Here is a 21452-nt window from a genome sequence, read left to right as displayed (position 1 = left end):
CCTGTACAATTTATTTATTCCTCTGTGTGTGTTGGTTTTTTTTTTTTTTGAAGGCAAAGGCAAGTGCAGAGGAGGAAAGATGCACAAAAGCGAACAAAAACATCCTAAAACTTTCTGTGAAAAAAGAAATATTTCATGAATATAAACTTCAGGTAAAGGTGGTGTGTTGGCAGCTGCTGAAGGAGTCAGGTGATTTTGTGCTGAAGTGTTTTTTATCAGGTCTTCAGACAAAAACCTCTGGTGCTTGTGGTGTGCAGAGGCATTGAAGGCACCTTGCACACTCGTGTTGCTTTCCCTGTGGCTGTTTTGAACTGCCAGCTGTGCAAGTGGCCGTTTTTCATGCTTCTCAGGAAAGCAGTGAGAATAGCAGAGACTTTTTACAGTAGCTCACAACTAATTTATTTCTTGTCCTTTCTTCTATGGAGTTGTTACGAGGTGGCCTTTGAGTTTCCTGGGAGATTGATAAGGACATTAGGTCTGTGTCAGGACAAGCCAGCAGGACACCAGCACCTCGTTGTGAAGGTTGACAGGAAAACACCACCCCAAGTGTCTCGTCCAGCTCTTTGGTATTCACCTGATGGCTTCTCTTTTCTGCTGGTGGGTGTTTTGTTCATGTGTTGCAGCTTCTGTTTGAGGTTCTTAAAATGCTTTTCATCTTTGCAGCTGGCTGCACGGTATCTCCAGCTACAGAAGGAGGTCTTATCTTGCCCTTACAAATGATAAGATGTGTATCCAAGAGCTGATGTGTTTGTGGTCCAACAGGAAGCTCTGTCGCTGTGCATAATCAGACAGAGATCTCCAGTTTTGGATCTTAAAAATGTATTTTTCACTGCTGGTTTTGTAAATGGACTGTTAAAATTTCACCACGTGTGGGACCATAATTCAGTGTCCAGAGAGAGAAATACTGAGCCAAACTGTCAGTGTGATTGTACAGGTCAGAATGGTTCACATGCATGACCAATGCAAACCAAAATCCATCCTCCCCGTGAGCCCATGTTCACGCACCACCAGCACACCTGGTCCAAAAGTGAGTCATTTCCTATTTTTATTCCTTTATGTACAAGTTCGGTTTTTCTTTTGTTACGAAGTATAATGAATTCTGCCTCATCTTATTTGCAAATATTTCTCATTTTCAAGTGGATCTATTTTTAAAACAGGACTCAAAACATATTTTTCAATAGCTAACAAATGTCTGCTCTGTTGTTTATCTGTTGAATAGAGGTAAAATTTGTTCAAAGTTAGCTCTGATTTTTTTTTAAATAATCAGCTTGGAATAAACAGGGAAAGATAGCTGCTTTCCTACCCAGGAACTGTCGTAATCCGTAACTTCTAACAATATTTTAGAAGGAAAGACTGTCTTCCTTCTGTCATGTGCAGCCACAAGGATTTCTGTAAGTCACGATTAAGTCTTTAATTCAGGGCTTTTACAGAGTAAGTGTGGAGTGAGAAGAGATAATGAAAATTGTGATCTTTGTGAAGCAGCCACAGGAGAGGGAACTGTTTCATGTTTCCTTTCCCCTTTGCCTAGGCAGCTGTTTGCTGTACCTAAGAAAAACTTCCTTTTCAGGTCTGGCAAAGCAAGAAAGCCAAGAGGGAGGAATTCTGCCCAAGAGTGGCATGAGGAAGCTCACAGTTCTTGCATGTCCTGTGTGGTGAAGTAAAGCCCAGAATTATAGCCTCATGCTTCTCCCGCACATGGAACACGTAGGAAAGCTGCACATAACCCTGTTCCTGCTGAGGATGTTGAGGTTATAACTGCAGGCTGTCCCCTATGGGAAAGGGGTCAGTGTGTATTTTGGTTTCTTATCACTTGAAGGCAGAAGGAAGTTGCATAAAGGATGGAGAATGTCTGTTGGTGGGAATGCATGGTACCTCCACTGGGGTATGTGTGAGCAGCATCCTGTAGTTTGGTAGAGGCTGGGCTGTTCTGGGTTTCCTTTGGATGGAAGTCATCTCAACTAACCTTAATTTTCCCTCGTGTTCACATGAGAACAGGCACGTTCGTTTCTGTAAGTCTTTCTGTATTTCAGAGCTGCTGTGATGTTGGAGATGCTGCTCGAGCATGCAGGAAGAAGTTGGTTTTAATTTGCCCCGAGGATAATGGGTGCTTTGGAGGAAGAAATATTTGTTTGTGCCTGACAGTATCTTGTTGAGGAAAATGAGATCTTTTGTGAATGTTACAGCTGTGGGTAGGGAGTCTGTTTTGCATTTTGAAAATAAAAATGTAAGCCTGATATCCAGGGCAAGTTATTTTGATGACAATGCTGGCCTGTGCTCTTAGCTGCTGTAGTTCAACTGTAGCATCCTTTGCTCCCTCCCCAAATATTCATGGAGCCATATACACCCATGGACACACAGCTAAGATACATTCCAGGCTGTGTCTTCATCCCTGTTTCCCACCAGAACAGCATGAAAAAATTGAAGTTGAAAGTTACCATATAAAAGGAGAAAGTTAATTAAAGGTCAGAGTGCTCTAGTGTAGTGAAAATTGAGAGGAGGCAGATACAAAGTTATTCAAATAGCTTTTGACTTCAGGCAGGTCGATTTTCCTTTTTCTTTCATATGTTCCCATGGTAAAAGTAGTATCTCATCTGTCTCACAACTGGCCACTAGTATTTGTGTTTCAAGCACAGCCAGAAATCCTCATTTGAAGCTTTGGCCAGGCCCTACAGTTGTCCTGACTTGTCTTTTCTACATCTTTCCTTCACCTTAGGAGTGGCTTGCAACACCTGGCAAGACCTACTTTACACCTCTGTTGTCTGTCAGCTCCTGCCACGTTGCAGAATACAGAGTTAAATCTAAAAATACTCCTAAAAAGAGGTGAGGGCTTTGAGCAAAGTAAAGTAAGCCACTGATTTGGGTCATGAAAGGGAATTGAAGTCACTGGTGTTTCGTTGCAGCTTTCTTCATCTATGAAGTTCTGTTCTGAGCTGTGAAGATGCAGAGGAGCAGGGGTGAGCAAGTGGTGCTCAGGACAGGGAAAGGTGATCTGTGTCCATTTGTCCTCAGGAGACTGCCCAGACTGTGACCTTGTAAGCCTGATGTGAAGAGTCAAGGTGGTGTTAAATACTTTGCAGTTTCATTTGTCTTCACAGTCTTCAGTGGTAGAAAACTGTCACCCACTGCTGTCCTTTAAACAAAGAGCGACCATGGCATCAGGTGATTAAATGCTTCATCCAAAATTATGTCAGGAACCTGTGGTGAGCCAGATACTTCCCTCCATCTCTCCTGTCATAGACTAGTCCATCATCAGGAGACCATTGTTCTAACATAAATAGGGCCAAAAAACCTGAAGCCAACTGTAAAAGGAGTTGTGTGCAATTTTTGCCTGTGTCAGGGTGGTTATGTGGCTTCAGTAATGTTTGTTAAGTGCTTTGATATGCTTTGGCGAAGGACAGAGTGTTAATAATTAAAATTGTAAAGAAGTTCTGGAGTAGCATGGGGTTTGACAACCGCTTTCTGGTCTGTTAGTTAACAAAAATGCAAAATATAAATGGACGAATCAGCAGGATTTGAGTTGAGCGCTCCCTTCCCCCAGCCACCTGCATGGGCTGAGCACAGAAAGCAGCTAATTGTCTGCTCTGCTGCAGAGATGAAAGAAGCTGGTCCTACAACAGGAAAGGCTATTGAACTGCATGAAGGTGGTAAATTATCAGCACTGAAAACCTTTTGAGTCAGTATCTTTACGTGCTCAAAAAGTACATTATTTGTACTGGTATTGACAGCGTTCGGGGGCTGATAAAACCGGCGTCTAGTGACGTGAATCTTGTGTTTCAGTGCCTGTAATTAAGAGGTCTATAAAACTGAAACTTGTTTTTTTTTGAAACTCTGTGCCATCGCCCTGTTTGGGTGTAGTTGAAGGGTGTGTTTGGTGAGGACAGGCCCTCATAATGGCTTTATCTTGGCCCAGCTAACGAGCTGTTTGCAGAACTGCTCTGATTTGCAGTGGGCAGATTGTAAAGCAGCCTCGTGTTTGTCCATTTTCCTGCTAGCAGTTCCATTTGCAGAGTGCAGGCAGGAGCAGGCTTCTTGCCAGCAACAGCTTCATTCAGATTAGGGCTTTAGTTCAATTATGTCCAATTAACTTTTATTGCAGATAGCAGTGATAATTACTTGCAAGTCAATTTTTTGGCTGTGGTTATCCCAAGGCTAAAGTCTGAGCTTGATGGATTTTAATAACTTGAAGTGACGTATAGCTTTTCCTCTTTTTTTTCTTCTTCAGGCCTCAATTAGATGAAAGGTCAGAAGCTATGTAAAAATCCGTCTTACAATTAAAGCCAACTGTTCTACTCCTTGGCAGATGCGTAGTATTGTGTTTTAAAATAATCTCTTGGGACAGACCTAAAAAAAGGCTTTTTAAACTCAAAGATCATAACCTTGAGCTGGCTTTATCCGAGGAGTGAATTTGATGGAGCTGATGTCACACGTGGCAATACCTGAAGCTGAGAGCCGCCTCCTTGGCTTTTTTTAGTGCACTGCATCCTGTTCCAAATTGCTCACCTAGAAGCCTTCAGTAGTAGCCCTTGGGCATAAGTGTGATATGAGCAATATTCCATTTAAGTGCTGTTATCCCAAAGCTGCTTCCTTTTCTTCCCTGCTGGGCATTGCCATCCCAGCTCGGAGAGAGGAGCAGAGCTGTGCATTTAAATTCTCCCTGTCTTCCCCAGCAAACTAATTTTATTGCCTGAGTAACATTATAAATGGAGGTCAGCCTAAAAGGTGACGTGGTTTACAAGCAAAATCATAGTTAATTAAATGGCAAGAAGCAAAAATTGATTTTGATCGAAACTGTTGTGAGGGCTCCACAAAAGGTCCACCTGAATGCAGAAAGCCAAAGGTCCTGTGCTGACAGTGCACTCCCTGTGCTACAAAAGGCGACTTTCTGTTGTTCAGTTTCCTATTTATTTATCCCCAAGTCCACTCGATGCTATTGTGATTTATTGCCATTTCAGAGGGCAACTTCTCTGCCCACTGTTTTGCAGTTTTCCATTTATAAAGCATTAAGAGGATGTGATACCAGCCAGTGATTAATACAGTGCTAGTTTGGTAATTTTCTTCCAGGAAACGCTAAGATTTATCTCTGGCTCTTCAGCAGTCCTGGGAAAGGGCCATTCTGGTAAGTGCCCAAGAATAAAGGGCAGTTTTAGAGCTGGAAAAAGGCAGGAAGCCTGCAGGATGGGTCTAGACACTGTCAAGCAAAGCATGGCTGCCTGGAAGAAGTTGTATTGAATGCTGAGGTTGGCAGGAGGGTTCAATGTCTGCCGTTGACATGAACAAGTCTTTGAAACCCCTACATTTTAGGTTACTTTGGGAGAGGAAAAAGGAATTATTCTCCTTGGTGTTGAGCAGCCTGCCGGGGGGTAAATGAGACACTGAGTTTCCCTCGGAGCATGAAAATTGGCCTGGATTCAATTACGTTTCCTGGCAAGCTCTTGCAGACATTTGTACCAAAGAAACTTCACAGCCCGGGTTAGTTTTTGTTGTTGCCTGCAGCATTGATGTGTTCTGAACTTGGCATGTGCTGCGTGCGCTCGGGGGGTTGCCGCAAATCCCGCCGATGGCTCTGGAGCTTCACGGTGGATATGGAACTTCATGGAACTACCTTGTGACTGAAGAGCAGAGGAGGAGCAAAGCAGAGCAGCCACAAGCCTTTAACAACCCTCACACAGAGGCTTTCTCGGGACCCCAGGGTGCTGGAAACTTGGAATAGTTTGGAGGTTTTCCTTTTGTGTGTGGGTGGATGCTCCCGCTTCCTTCTGGCCTCGGGGTTTGTGAACAAGCCTACAGTTAATCATGGAATTTCAAACATGTGTGTTTACTTTCAGGAACCTAACTTTAGACTTTACCAGCTTGCTTTCCTCTAAACCAACTCAGTTTCCCGTGTTTCAGTGGCCAGAGGTGGTTTGTGGGGAGTTGTTTCCTTTGTGTTCTCACCCTGTAAGGCCTCTCAGGCGCTTCAGAGGCTGGCGTATCTAAAAACTTGGCAATAACTGTATATGTGGTCCATTTATGTGATGATAAAATTGTGTTAGAAATTTCCTAGTAGTTGCTTGACATCTAGATTTTACTCTAGGTTGTAAAAGTACCGCCTGGTCTGAGAAGCACAGAGGTGATAAATACTAAATGTTGAATATAATTCAGAAAATGATAAATTTTTAAGTCAAGAAAGGCAGTATTTTGGTAACTTCTACTGGAGCTGGTTCCTAGCTCTGCAGGGGTGTCCCTGGGCAGTGGGTTCTTCCATCCTGGTGAGCCTTGTGGTGACAGGGGACAGTGTGCTGCCTGAACCAAAAAACATCCTGATGTGCAAGTAAGGCTGAAGGTAATAGTCATTGTGAAGATGTGCCAATTACCCCCAAATCCCAAGTACTGCAAATCCCTCTTAAGCTTAACATGCTTTGATTTAATTATTAATAAATCTTGGGAGAAAAAAAATCTGTTCACATGTCTAAACCTGCTATTTTGTGGAGCATCCTGCAGTACGTGTGCTGTTAAGATTATATCCCGCAGCCAGATTAGATTAAAATCACTTCAAAGAGGGGTATTTATTTATTTATTCCAGTCTAATGATTGTTTTCCTCTAGAGATATGCTTTATCTTTTTTTATATATATTTTTTCAAGACAGAGCTCGTTGTGCTGCGTTTGCCAGTGTACAGAAACTGTTTAAAATGCATTTTTAAAACTGAAGTTTTCATGGTTCACAGCCCTCCATGGCTGGGTGCCACAGCCTACTGGCGAGATCACTCTCCAGTTTGCAGCTGACTGGTTTAGATGACAGCGTGACTGACCCTGGTACAGTGCAAAACCCTCTCCATTCCAGTTCCCCCAGTAGCACAGCATTCATTCTCGGAGAGGTTGGAGCTTTGCAGGGTGCTGGTGCCCACACAAGTCGCCACCCTGGAGCCAGATCTGCTGGTGAAAAGTCCTGATATGCCAAGTTCAGTTCCTCTCCTGCTCTGGACTAATTAGAAGGAATAAACCCAAGCAGGAGGGGCTGATGCTGCCAATCCTGAGACAGCCAGTAGTGCTCACCTCAATCCCAAATACAGCCCATGCCAGGGATTTCAGTTCAATTCAGCTGGTGGTGAGCTGGAGTTGTCCATGCCAGCTCATGCTGGGGAAGAGTCAGGTCAGAAAGTAGTAGTCAGGTGCTGAGTATCTCAAAGGGAATAAATGTTAATTAATTTCTAACTAGAAAAAATAAATGGGGTGCTTGTCAAGATATTTCAAATGCATTTATTTTCAAATACTGAGATCTCGATTATGAAAACCGGTATTGGTTTCATAGAGAAGAAAAACTGAAGCAGGATTTTAATTATAATAAGAAATTCAGCTATGGAGTTATGGTTAGCACTTCTATACAAGTCTGAATTTCTTTTTCTAATGCTCAGCAGTGACCTAGATGTCACCAATTTGTTTACTGCAAATCAAGCTAAAAGAGCGATTTTAGGCTTCCACTTCAAATAATTTCTTCTAAGTCCAGTATTTCCTTTAAAATTATTATTGCCACCCCAGTCTTTTATGAACCTTTGGCATTACCTAAAACGATTATCTGCCTGCGGGAACAACTTGCCTTTATAGCTCTCTCTAAAACATTGCTCTCCATACTGGAGCTAAAGCTTCTGTAAATACATGTTTTGACCTTCAAGGAAGCACTGCTGTCATGTAGCAGGAGCCTGGCTATTCCGAGGTGAATGCTGTGACCACTCCTAATCACTTGTTCTCTCTCCTAATGTGCCATTATCCTGTTTATTGCTGTGTGCACCTCGCTGGGGCACTTCAGCAAGAGGCTTTCTGAGAGTTCAGGCTCTAATGAGCGTTAATGATGGAGCAGGTGAGCAAACCCTCCCCTCATCGTGCTGCCAGAAATGCTGCTCCCTCAGTCAGAGCACGGCTGTGCTCTTCCAGGGCTGCACACAAACTTGCCATCAATTAAATAATGTTTTAGACACCAACCTCCTTTGGGCCTGCAGGGATGGGAAGTGAATCCTTGGTTGGTGTCAAACGTTATTGGAGTAAAAGGTGGATGCTCAGATGAATATGGCAATAGTGTGATCTGTTTTTCTGTCTACAGTGAAGGCTCTTAATTTTGTTTGTCTGCTTTTCACTGAGAAATAGGTCTTGTTTGTGCCAGCCTTCTGAAGTTGATGAAATGAGGAAAAAAGGAAAATACAATTATTTTTTTTTTCTTGCTGACTGTGGGTGTTTCTGTTGCTTACTCAGGTAAAGCTCTGACAACTCACAGTGGTTTTGTCTTCTGATTAAAAGGAGCTGGATTCTTGTTTTATCTTTTTGGTCTTGCTGGGCATGATTTGGGATGAGGAACTGCTGCCCACAGGCTGTTTGCAAAGTTTCACTGAATGTTGTGTACCCACAGTCACGACTGAATCTCATCTCTAAAGGCTGAGCAACTTTTCAGTTCCTCAAGCAATTCCTTGATGTTGTGGATGTGACAGGTCTTCAGTCATCATTTCTGAAAGACTCCAAGAATTCCATCTCCTTCAGAGAATCAGAAGAAAATCCAGGTTTAGATTTATTTTTCCAGGTTTTACATATCTTGGACTTTGAACAGTGCAGATTGTTGCTGTCTCCTAGGATTTAAGTGGAGGATGATACAAATGTGCTCTGTTGGTGGTTGTGCTGTCAGCCCTGCACCTTGGTGAGGTGCTGTGTGTGTTTCTCACGGCACCAGGTCTGTTACTCTGCGTGGGAAGGGTGAATGGGCAACAGCCTGGATTGTCAGACTGACATTCAGTGCCCAAAACTGTTTTTGTTAGTCACAGTAGCACCCCGCAGTCTCACTCAGCCACACTCGGTCAGCTTTGGGCAGCTCTCGCTCAGAGAAGATGCAGAAACTCTCATAAATTAATATTTGCATGAGATTTCTTGGCCGTTGGTTTAATCAACCTTTGCGTGTTGAGCTGAGGAGATGCATAAACATGGAGCTAATGAGCTGTACACAGTGAGTAATTGCTGTGCTGCAGGAAGGCTTCGAGTCCACGCTGTTCACTCCGTTGGTGCCAGCCTTCCATGGGCAGTCTGACCTGTGCTGGTGGTCTGAGGTGAGGTTTTGCATTCGAGTCTTTCAAAGGTCTCTGCAGAAATCTGCTGTTGGAGGTTTCTGGAGCATGAAGGTGGCCGTGCTGACAGTGTCACATCGCTGTCATCGCATTGTTTGTGCCATCTCAGCAGTGAGACTCTTTCAGAAGTGGCCTCTTAGAGGTTTTGGCAGATGTGGCTTCTCATGTCTGGGCTCGAGCTTTCTCCCCTTTTAATCTTTGAATTCCTTCTCAGTTGTTTTAATTGGGGTTTGTGAAACAAACTAAAATTAAATCAGCTTACACGTCTTGAATCCTTCAACTCTTCCCATGTTTTGGAGGTCATATAACACGTCCCAAAGCCTTTCTAGCTGCTCCTTAGGTGTTTTGCTCTGTATAGCAGCACTGAAGCTTGTGGACATCTGGACAAGGAGAAAAAAAATCTACTGATTTCTCCAGCTTGCTTCTGTCACCCTGTTTCCCAGAACTTTCTAAAGTGCTGCAGCCAGGAGGATTTGAGCAGGGGCTTGGACCAGATGGCCTCTAGAAATCTTGTTCCAGCTTAAATCTCTATAATTCTAGTAACATTGGACACTTTGAGCCCCAGTTAGCCTTGTTGCTGGTATTCCTTTTGCACAGCAGTGGTGGGATTTGAGGGGAGTTGTGCCATGTTTATATACAAAGAGCTTTAGTGCTCCATTTTGAGGTTTGATTTCTTAAATGCTGGACCAAACAGAAGAGGATGGTGGCACCTCTGCAGCCCCTTTGTGCACATCTTGCTGTTACCTGCCCCACAGCAGCTCAGGTTAGCAAGTCACTGCTGGAATGAAGGAAGTTGTAGCCATTCATCTTTCAGCCTAATGGACCACAGAAATTACAAGCTGTAGCATGCAGCTTAATCTTGCCACAAGGCAGAGTGCTGCATACTTTGCCTTCAATTTATGCATGCCATGCCTTTTTGTTAAGTGCAAAAGAGCAGTTGACAGGGTTTCTCCAGAGAAGTTGCCTTGGTGGATACCAGTGCATTTCAACATAGCAAAATGAGTGATGGTGGTTTCTTTACCATTCATAACAACCACCTTTGAAATGTGAGGACAGAGCTATGGATTATTCTCTGTATGTCAAGCAGCAGAGGAGAGAGAGGCAGCTATTTTGGTTTTAACCCTGCAGATGACCCAGTTCTTGAAGTATTTCCGTTGCCGTTAGGAGATGCAGTCAGGACTGGAGCAGCGGTTGCGCATCTGTGCTTGGTCAGGCCTTCACCCAGGGATGGCTCTTTGCCACTTTCTTTTCTCTGTTCCTCCTTGTATTATAACTTTGAATTGTCTCTCTGTTGTTGCAGTGTGCAGAGGAGTGAATGCCCCATGTTGTGTTAGTGCCTGTCTGCCATGCTGGCCTGTCTGCCAGGACCAGGCGACCTCTCCTTTCAGCTTCTTTCTTACACGCAGATGAACACTGGACTTCAGAAATGTGAGTGATGTTTTGTCTGCAGGATGTGGTTAACTGTTAAATCTGGCTCTGGTACCACTGTGACATAAACATTTAGGATACAGTGGGAAAATTGTTTAATGTAGAGTCTTTCTTTTGTTATGCCTTCAAGGCATCTGTCAATAAAGGCTCTGAGAAATGGCTGTAGAGGTTCACATGTGTGCAGCTCCTCTGTTCCTGGCTCTGCAAAGGTTAATTTTAATCACAGCAGGATGCAGCAAGTGAGGTTCCTGTGAGATTCGTGCCTCTCTGCTGAAAAGGTTTTGTGCTAAAAGTGTGCCAGCTGATTTGCTTCTCAGCACAACTTTTTCCTCAGTCTTTTTCGCTTCCCTTCGTGCAATTACTCGTAGACACCAATAAAAGTTAGATCAGACTAATGCAAACCTTTTGAGGTCAGCAGCTCTTGCTCTACATACCTGGGGCTTATACTGCAAATATTAGTGAGCTAGCCCAAATTACTAAAGTTCAAAGTTTCTGTCTTCTTTCTGATGTCTCTTTGGTGCCTCTGAAAATATGTCTGCAGAGTGCTCTGATAATTCTTTTTTGATAACTTCAGTCATTTTTTCTTCATAGTTGTACTGGTATTTTTAAGAACAACTTGTGCTTGGGAATGTAAGTTTACTGACTTGAGGTTTTTTTTAACTCTGTCTCTCCTCTTTATCACTGAAGTAGCACACTGATTGTTCAGCTGAAATTTCAGAAATGCCAAGATTTCTGTGTAAGGTCTGTGTACTTGGTTCTTAGGGCTGTGACCTGTCTCTTGTGTTCAAAATGTGCATTGAGAGATCTCAGTTTGCTGATGCACTCATTGCTTTTTAAACCCAAGTGATTTACAGTCCACTTGTAGCTAAACTGTTCATACAGTGAGGCTTGTGATGCTACAGAAAATAAACAGGGAAGATAATTTTGCACTTAAGAGTGACCTGCTCATGGTCGTGCTCCTGCCAGAAGTGACTGACACGGTTCACATCCACACCTGAGCTCCCCCACAGCATTTCTGCTGACTCCATGGGCTTGGTAATTGTAATATCACTCAGCAACAATAAAAATCTTCATTCACCAAAGGACTGGTGATGGCATCAGACTGGGCATCCCCTCCTTTCTTGTTTCTGTTTCCAGTATGAGCATTGCTGACAGCCTGTGGGGTGAGGGTGTGCCCAGGTCTGTGCATTGCGTGAGATTTCTTTGTCAGAGCTTAGTTCTGAAAGCAGAATGTTGAGGTTCATGTGAGGGCAGCTGTGCATAAATCAGTTATTTGCTAATTACAGTTTTACAAGGCAACATGCTGGTATGTTGGGCAGTTTTCCTCACCTGACGGTACCTGATGCTGTTTCTTGGAGGTTTGCAGATCCATGTGCTGAAAGCATTGCTGTGTCCTGCTCAGTGAAGAGCTTTGGGAACTGCATTTCAAAGAATTTAGGACATAAAGTAGCTGGCAGGCACGGGCTGGCAGTGGTAATGCTCAGCTGTTGGGTTTGTTCTGTTTTTCTGGAAGATGAGGCTGCTGGTACAGACCTCGCTGTAGATGTGGGCACAATTAATTGGTGTATTTCTCTTCTGCTGGAGATGCATGAGTAGCCCAGCCCCTGGCCAGGGCAGAGCTGAGTTAATGAGCATTTTTTAATGAACAGTGACTTGAGACTTTTGATGGGGGGTGGAGGCAGGCTATAATAATAGTGCTGTTGCTTTTATAAAAGGTACAGAATTCCACAGGATTGCCTTTCTTCAGACTTACAGTGTTTGTATTAATAATTTTTAAGTGTAGTTTTCTGGATCAGACTTTTTATTAGTGCTTAAAAATCCATATTAGCTCAATTACCTTTTTTTCCATATTCACTCTCTAATAAGGGGCTTGTTCTTACAAGTGGTCCATGCAGTATGAGTTTGGTAGATTAACATGCACATATTTTTTCCTTTAGAAACTGATGACTAAAAGACTTCCAATTTCAGTATTTTTTGTTGAATTCCAGCCTGAGTTCAGGCTAATCCTGGAATTCCTTTTCAACACAGGGGATTTCTCACTGGGCCAGTATTGATATTCTCTCCTTCCTCCCAGTGATTCCAGTGTAAACCTGACTGGTCAGCTGGGATATTTGAGGTAAGATTGTTCAGGTTGTGTCTGCAGCTGCTGTTGGGCATAACAGCAGTGCCAAACCTTCTGGGGAGAAAAAAGGTAATTTTTCTGTAACAATGGTGCAAAATCAAGTGAAAGGTGCTTCTTAGGAAGTATTTTGTTAGGAGGGGACATCAGAGAAGAGGAGATTGGACTGAATATGGGATCATCAGCTAAACTGAGTCTTTTTGGGAGGGTTCTTTCTGTAAAGCCTTTAGAGAAACTGCTAAAATTGAGGGGTTTATGCAGAAGGTGGACACAGCTGGTCTTGGCTTGTCACAGTGCAGGAGCTCTCATTAGGGTAGCAATCTGAAGGCCTGTTTATATTTTGTTTAATGATAATGAAAATTTAACCATAGGCAGCTTTTAAAAGCAGGGGTTTTTAAAGTCTTAATGTGAAATGCACTCTAAAAGATGTTCCATTAGTGCTGAGGTGAGGCAGGGAAATCTGTCTCATTCCATGACAAAAATAGCTCCAGTGGTGAGACCAGGAGTGTGACCAGAGGAATCGGTTGCCACGGGATTAGCAGGAGTTGTGAACTTGCAGCTCACCAGTTTATTGGGGTAATTGCTCACATGCACAGCTTTGCCTTATAATAAACATGAAATAATTACTTTTCAATAAAAGTATTGTGCCTTGCATTCACCATTAGGGAGCTTCCTGGAGCTCATCCCATTGTTTTCCTAATGAAGCTTCTTCCTCTGCTGTTGCCTCATCATTTTATTATGGCCTGATCTGGAATTCTTGCTCTTGCACACAAATGATGATATTCCAATACCAGCATTTTCTTTCAGAGTATTCTAGCATGTTTTCCATTCGCTTAGTTACCAGAACTAATTGTTCTTTATTGGTTTGTAGAGTATTTGTATGGGATTTTCAGATTCTTGCTCACTGTGTAATGCCTTTCTTCTAATATTTTACTGCCTTAATTACTGCAGTCATGGAGTCTTGCCTATGGAACTACTAGCAAAGCACTTTGGGGCACTCAGATACACATCACCTTCAGGCCTGAGTAACATGGCTGAGTTAGCCTGGAGTAAAGGGAGCATCATCTTACCTGTACATAAACCAGGTGCTGTTTGGAATGTGGTTGGGTTCAGGAGATCCCATCCAAGGGATTTAAGAGGTGGTTTGCCTTTGGTAGGATACCAGACTTGATGCTGGGGTGTCATTTAAGTTTAACTGGGGGGGTTATTTTCTCTCAGAGGAAGGTGTTCTTCCAGGTTTGGGAGTAGAGGTGTGTCTGACTGACTGATGGCTGCAGCCTGTTCAAACATCCATGTTTTAGCTGCTTCCTGAAACTTCTGTGTGACAGAAAATCAGATGATTGGATAAAAGAATACTCAGTGTGTCTGGTCAGTGTTTAATTTGCTGGTTTGCCTATAGAAATGTAAACCAGGCTGGGAAATTTTGATGGCAAAGGTGTCTTAAAGTATCTCCTTTACTTCCTTAATTTTTCATCTGAAAATAGAATGTGACAGTGTCTGCAAGCATAACATAAACCATAACACAGACAGATATGGTGTCCTTTGTCCTTTGGTTCTTCTCTGGTTCATGGGGGGTTGCCAGGGTCATGTCTTGGGGAAGAAACAGACCTTAATGAGCGTGGGCAATGCTAAAAATAAAGGTTGGGAGTTCACAAAGGCCTTGGCTTTTGAGGCAAGGTAGTACTGGCAAATGCCATTTGCAGGCTTTCCTCTCTGTTAAGAGCACAGCAGCCCGCTCAAAAGGGCAGACATAAACCACCTGCCTGCAGAGACAGGTACAGGGATGTGCACAGAGAGACGTTTGGGTTAATATTTCCTTTGATTAAGAGAAAGGGATGATATGTGCCAGTGTCTGGACAGCACAGGGAGTGCAGGTATAACTGGCGCCGTGGTACGAGCTGTGCTAGAGATGGGAGACAAACTGCTCATAAAGCATTTCACAAAAAATATTTTTAATACTTCCATAATTAACCTTTCTTTTGGTATCCATTCTATTTTCCATTTTCTGACCTTTCTTTTCTGAAAGTGAGAGCTCTTAGAGCACAGCTGCTCTCCCTCACCTGTGACAACAGGAAGCTGCAGGATGCAAAGAGAGAAGTGCCTGGTACTCATCTTTTGGAGGCAATTTGCTTGAAAGAATCAGAGGTGGATTTTCAAGAGGAAGGGCTGTTTGCCTGGGAGCAGAAAGCTCTTTGCTGGAGCATTAAATTTCCTTGGGTCAGAGGGCCAGATATGGGGCTGGGGTATTCTTGGGTGGCTGCCACATTCCCTGTTCTCTCAGCACAGCAAATAGCAGAGGGATGCTGAAAATTTTAGGAAAAAGGAGGGACATTTTTTTCCAGTGAAATGTTTGCAAGGTAAGAGGGAGGGAAAATCAAGCAAAAGCTAAATTGGATTGTCAAAGCTGCAAGCCATTATTTGAAGATTATAAAATCAGCAGGAGTCCCATAGGAGTTAGGCAGAAGAGCTGTGGTGGGAAACAGCCCAACTCTCTGCTTGGAATGCGATTATGGCAAGAGACACACATGCATTTCCCTACATTTCTGAAGTTCTTTGCAGAAGCAGTTGGAGCTTGTGAGCCAGGTAGGTATCTGGTAAATCAGAGGAAGTGAAACCACACCTCTGTCTCCAGAAGGCTTTTATCTCTGTCTGGGGAGTAGCATGTTTTTAATCCTGTGAGGTAATCACATCATTTTGCCATGTGATGTGGGGATGTTGTCCTTAGCAAGGTGCCACCTTGAAAAGCCAGCTGAAGAAATAATTGCAGGCCATAAAATAATCAGCCTCCTTCCATTTGCTGAGTTTGGGCTGACAAGAGCTTCCTAATGCACAGAAAGACGCTCAGTGCTTTCAGATGTCAGCACCTAGGAAAGGAGTGGGGTGTAAATGGAGGCTTGAGCTGAAGCTTTGATGTGTATGGGGTTTGCAGGGCAAGGGTTTGGTAGTTGGGGGATGCAGGAGCTGCTCAGAAACTTCCCCCATGTCTGATGGAGCCAGTGCCAGCTGGCTCCAGGTTGGACACACCGCTGGAACAAGAGCTTTAAGAAGGAGGGAAAACCTGCACGACTGCAGCTGGAGAGAGGAGTGAGAATACGTGAGAGGAACAGCTCTGCGCAGACCCCCAGGGCACTGCAGAAGGAGGGGGAGAAGGTGCTCCAGGCACTGGAGCAGAGATTCCCATGCAGCTCATGGGGAAGACCATGGTCAGGCAGCTGTGTCCATCTCCTTGTGCTGTGGAGGTGGAGAAAGTCAGGAGTGAAGCTGAGCCCAGGAAGAAGGGAGGGGTGGAAGGAAAAGGTTTTTATTTCTCATTACCCTACTCTGATCGTATTGGTAATAAATTAACCTAATTTCCCCAAGTCTGTTTTGCCCATGACAGTAGTTGGTGAGTGATATCTCCCCTTCCTTATTTTGACCCTGTGTTTCTTCTTCCATGCCCAGCTGAGGAAGGGAGTGACAGAGCAGCTTTGGGGGCACCTGGTGCCCAGCCAGGGTCAGCCCGCCATAGTATGGTTTCCACCTCAGGATTCACAGGGGCTTCATGTTTAATTCATATCTTTCTGATTTTGAATTCCATGGTAAAAATACTGTGAATGGTTTGAAGAGCGAGGGGGAGGCAGCTTAAATTAAGAGAATAAAAACCAGCCCACCACTGCAAGCTGTGGGGAATATTTCAGCTGGAGACAATCTGATGTTTATAACACGTTACCTGTTTTTGTCCAACTGCAAACATACTCTGATGAGAACATGGTTTTGTTTTGCTCCCCTGGGCAGGTCTTGCCTTAAGCTGAACTAGGGCTTGTGTTGGTCACCAGGTAATAAAGGGAATGAGGCATCTGCTACATGACCCGCTGGTCTGGCAGGGTGAAGTTTCCTTGCCTCTTGAATCCTTGGAGATTTTCTACCCTTGTTATGTGACTGTCTTGCCCTGGGGTTGATCCCTTGCTTACCAGAACTGACCAATTTCCTTTCTCCGCAGGGGACACTACACAGAAAATGAGATCTGCACAGTATCCTACCCCAGCAGAATTGGATGCTTATGCTAAGAAGGTCGCCAACAATCCACTGACTATAAAAATCTTCCCGAACAGCGTCAAGGTTCCCCAGAGGAAACACATACGCCGTACTGTGAACGGACTCGATACTTCGGGCCAGAGGTACAGCCCCTACCCGTCTCAGGCCACCACGAAAACGGGCCTGCTGGCCATAGTCAAATCCCCAGCGAAAGGAATCATCAAGGACTTTGACGGGACGCGCGCGCGCCTGCTGCCGGAGGCGATGATGAACCCCCCCTCCACGCCGTACGTTGCACCAAGCACTTTATCCCACCCGCAGGCGCTCGCTCGCCAGCAGGCTCTCCAGCATGCACAGACTTTGCCGCACCCCCAGAGCATCCCGCAGCACCCTCAGGGTATTCCACAGCCACCCAGCTTACCGCACCCTCAGGGGATCCCGCAGGCGCTGCCGCACCCGCAGAACATGCAGCAGCCGCAGGGCTTGCAGCACCCTCAGACCATGGCACACCAGACCCTGCAGCACCCCCCGAATCCGCTGCTGCAGCCGGGTTTACATGGAGGCAGAAAGATGCCGGATGCAGACGCGCCGCCGAATGTGACCGTGTCTACCTCAACCATTCCCCTCTCTATGGCTGCCACCCTGCAGCAGAACCAGCCACCGGACCTGAGCAGCATTGTGCACCAGATTAACCAGTTCTGCCAGGCCAGAGCTGGCATTAGCACTACCTCAGTGTGTGAGGGACAGATTGCAAACCCCAGCCCTATAAGTCGCAACCTGCTTATCAATGCAAGTACCAGGGTATCTACTCACAATGTCCCTACACCCATGCCTTCCTGTGTAGTAAACCCTGTCGACCATGCTGCTGCTGCTATTCCTCCTGCCTCTGTTAATGTGCCCATGGTCAATATTAACAGGGTGCCACCCGCCTACCAGAACGAAATCAAATCGGTTGCGTGGAACCAGCACCAGCTTGCACATCTGCAGCAAATGTGTGGGGATGCTGCTGGGCCTGCTGGACTCGCAGGGAAGCACCCTCAGAGAGAGATTGCAGGGCAGAGTTTCCCTGGCAAAACTTCCAACTACCCTCAAGAACTGTGCATGGGCCAGTCCTTCAGCTTGAAGCCCCCCATCGAGAAGCCTACGCCTTCTCCGCCTGTGAACGGGTTGCAGGGACCTTTGCCATATACCAATGGGCACTATTTCCAGCCCCTCTGGAATAACATTCTGCCCACGCCCAACAGTGACAGCTCTGGGTCCCAGGACCTCACCATGCCTTTCCATGGGGGACAGCCAGCAGGAGCGACGCTGGATTGTGCAGGAGGAACTCATTACAGAGCTGGAGCTGGCCCATCCAGCCAGAATAATGTGATGCAGACCATGGATTACCTAAGTGGGGACTTCCAGCAGTCCTGCTTCCGAGACCAGAGCATGGCCGTGCTGGGGAAAGTCCATCGGCCTCCCATGAACCGAGCACCTGAACCAACCGATAGTCGAAATCTTCATATTCAACACCCAGGGTATAGATAGGCTGCAGTCACTTTCACAGACAAAAAAAAAAAAAAATTATAGGTTTTAGTCTTAATTTTAATTAATAAGCAAGGCATTTTTAACTTGCAAACTTGTGTGATCATTATAGTACCCATTGGAAGAAGACATACTGTATATTTAAAGAGCTTTGCTTACATGTTATCTCTCTCCTTTATGCATCAAATATTTAACATGCCTTTTGTGTCAAAGAATTTCATTACACTACTTCACGCCACAGCTGTTTCTTCACCGCAGAGTTCCCCTTTGTGCAGCTTTTTTTTTTTTTTTTGCCTTCTGCTGAGCAGCTCCTTGCTGGACTGAGGTTGAGTTGCTGCAGGGTTTTGGAGGCGCATCTGTGCTCCAGCGAGAGCGAGGTAGTGTAGCTGCTTCCATTTCCATCTCAATTTCCTCACGAGATTAAGAGCAACAGAATTTTGTCAGGGAGTAGGGCTTGTTCTCAACTCAAAAGCCCATTTCATTAATGCATTAAACATTGACCATTTGCACTGTCTAGAGGCCTGTGTAATTGAAAAAGAGCCTACGTTTGAAAAGAGCCAGCTAGGGGTATGTATTTAGGCTTTAATAGAGGGAGAAGCTTTTCAGCTGTTTCTTGCCCACCTTTATCATTTAGACTTTATCCAAAGTCAAAAGTCTCTGGCAGATTTTTCTGACACTTTCTGTTTTCTGGACAGGGTATGAGGAGGGGGAACAGCAGGTTTGGGATGAAGGCAGCCACATGGAGCTGCCTTTCTTCGTGTTCCCCCTCCCCACTGCTCTTCCAGCAGCCTCAAAGCTCATGTTGTCTGAATCCCTCGCTGCTAGGAGTCTGGCCAGCCTTGTGTGAAGGGAATCCAGACCCACTGACAACTCCAAAAAGGGTTCAGCCACTTCTCTGGAAGCTGGAATTACTGTCAGGGTGACGAGATGTAGCTCAGCCCATCCCCGGTGCAGCGAGCGCGGTCCCGCTGTGGGATGGGAGGCAGTTGGTCTGAATCAAAGCTCCTCTCACAAGCCACTGTGGGATTGACAGTCCCCTGTTCCTCTCCATCAAAACACCCCGGATTTAATGGAACAATTCTTCTCCCTGGGAATTAGCGAAGCTGTTTATAACATCCCTTTTTCCCAGGGTCTCGGTGCCTAACTCCTTCTGTTCCTTCCCCACGTCACTTCCAGCAGCCAGTTGAGTCAGTGACTGTAGGACACTAACTACTGGGTAACCTCAGCATCTTGTTCTCCTCTGTGTACCAAAACATCCCTTTCCTTTCTAACAGCCGAATTTATTGTAAGTAGAAAATTCCTTATCTCTGTTCACGAGACTAATACTTGAACATAATGATCACAATCAAGTTTGGAAATTAAAAAAAAAAAAAAAAAAGCAAGAAAAAGTTTAAAAAAATAAATGCATTGATTCTTTCTATGTACACTGGCTAAAAAAATATTGCTCTACACTGTAACTTTTAAGTGTAATATTTCTGTATGAATGTCGCCTGGTAGTGTGGGTTTGAGTAGCATTGTGTATGGGTGAACCCACTGGCCTCTGCCATCCACTGGCCTCCCTCACAGCCCTTGGAAAAACAAAGCCTTAAGTATTTGCTCCTTGAACTTTCCTTAATGAGCATGGTTTAAAAAAATCTTAAAGACATCATACAAAATTAAAAAAAAAAAAATTAAAAAAAAAAGTTTTGAAGTGACGTCATAGTTGGCTAGAGATTCTTAAAAGTTTTTCGTAAATGGGAAAATTAGAAAACATTTATTTGTATTTTTTTAATTTAGAATGTGTAGTCCTGGGCTGTAACAAATATTTAGGTTTCAAAGCTTAGCAGAGTACGTTTCTGACTCCTTGCGTAAGTTAGTACACTTATGTCATTATTTAAATTCTTTTAAGTGTACTATAACCCGTTCTTTAGTGGTAACTCCTGAGCAAAGTTAAGCAATTTGACTAAAGACGGATTAAATTATGTGTTGGCTTGTGTTGCCTTATATTTAAAAAAAAGGAAAAATTGCCTGATTGTGTTATGCCAAATGATAGCAACATGAAGTCCTAATTTATTGTTTATAATCGTATTCCTGCAGTCTTTGTGAAAACTGGTAAATATACATCTATGAAAGAACGAAAATCCTGAGGCTTTTCATGCAATATTTTTCTGAATCCATTCTGTTGGAGCCAGAGTTCGAGTCTGAAGCTGCTTTCCCTACAGTCACCCCGTCGTCTTCCCCGTCCCAAACCCAACCCCAGCGAGGGCTGTGCTCTGACCTCACCCCTCCCTGCCCAGTCAGTCACTGTAAGGTGTTCTGCTCCTTTTTACTAAATAAAACCTTGGCCTCTCCTCTCTTCTGTAGCCTGCTCCAAATCTTAACCCAGACTGTTATTAAAAGCTAATTTTTAACTCCTGCTCTTCTCCCGAGAGCCTGAGCAGAGTCCTGTGCCGTGGTGGTGGTTGCCTGGGAGGTGTTTGGTGGTGTTGGCAGCACGCTGTGAGTTTTTGGGGACTGTTCTGCACAGGTACAGCCACGACCTCCGAGGCTTTGCCCCGGTACAGCAGGACCGGGAAGCAAAAATCCTGCTGAGACTCATCCAGGTGGGACATTGCTTTGAAAAAATAAGAATCATTTTACTATTAAAATATACTGAAACCTTTCCTTTTGGTCTGGGAGTGAGATTTTTCTTTGAACCAACCCTTTTCACCTCTGCAGCAGCCCTTGTTGTGATGGGCACTCCATCCTTCCCTGCTCACCCCTCAAGAGAAGCACTGTCCTGCCTCATTCCCAGGTGGGATGTTGGGAGCAAAGGCTGGATCCGTGGTGTAGGTGCCCAGGGTGGGGGTCTGGCTGTGGCACTGCCACCAGGGTGAGGAAGGGAAGAGCCTTGTGGTGCCCTGTGTGGTAGGAGCTATGCCCTGCTCTCCTGGAAATGTGGAAAAACCTCCCGTGGTTTTTTCTCTCTGCCCAGTGCAGAATTAAGAGGAACCAGAAGGCCGGGAATGTTCCTTCCCCCTGGGCTCTCCCAGGAGCCCCTTGTTGGGTGGTCACCAACCTTTGGGGCTCACACTGCAGCTCCTCTTGCCTCTCAGGGTTTGAATCCTGCCAAAATTTTAAAGGGAATTTGTAACATTAATGGTCACCTTCCAGAAGATGGGACCTGCCAGGGTTTCCTCCCCTCTCTCGGGATTGTACATCTCATTTAGTCTTTGCTTCCATCTCTCAGAAGGACAAAACTCCAACCCCATCTCACTGCAAAGCTTAGCATCAAAATCCCTCTTTCCTTCCATTCCCCAAATAC

At 44.7% G+C, this 21452-nt stretch overlaps 1 protein-coding gene across 3 annotated transcripts in view; it reads left to right on the top strand.

The window, feature by feature from the left end:
- Positions 1-20812, top strand: part of FAM222B (family with sequence similarity 222 member B) — a 36270-nt gene extending 15458 nt beyond the window's left edge. For 2 of the 3 annotated variants that reach the window (XM_053995673.1, XM_053995672.1), the window contains exon 2: positions 16608-20812. In XM_053995673.1, coding sequence (XP_053851648.1) covers positions 16625-18172 — 1548 coding nt within the window. In that variant the 5' untranslated portion in view covers positions 16608-16624 and the 3' untranslated portion in view covers positions 18173-20812. Of the gene's footprint in view, positions 1-10381; positions 10510-16607 lie in introns of all 3 variants that reach the window. The other variant, XM_053995671.1, reaches the window with a different exon arrangement.
- The last annotated feature ends 640 nt before the right edge of the window (positions 20813-21452 follow it).

The sequence above is a fragment of the Vidua macroura genome, chromosome 20 (assembly GCF_024509145.1).
Source record: "Vidua macroura isolate BioBank_ID:100142 chromosome 20, ASM2450914v1, whole genome shotgun sequence".
Lineage (NCBI taxonomy): Eukaryota > Metazoa > Chordata > Aves > Passeriformes > Viduidae > Vidua > Vidua macroura.
The sequence above is the reverse complement of the archived record's forward strand: the minus strand, read 5'-3'. Positions and strand labels throughout refer to the sequence as shown.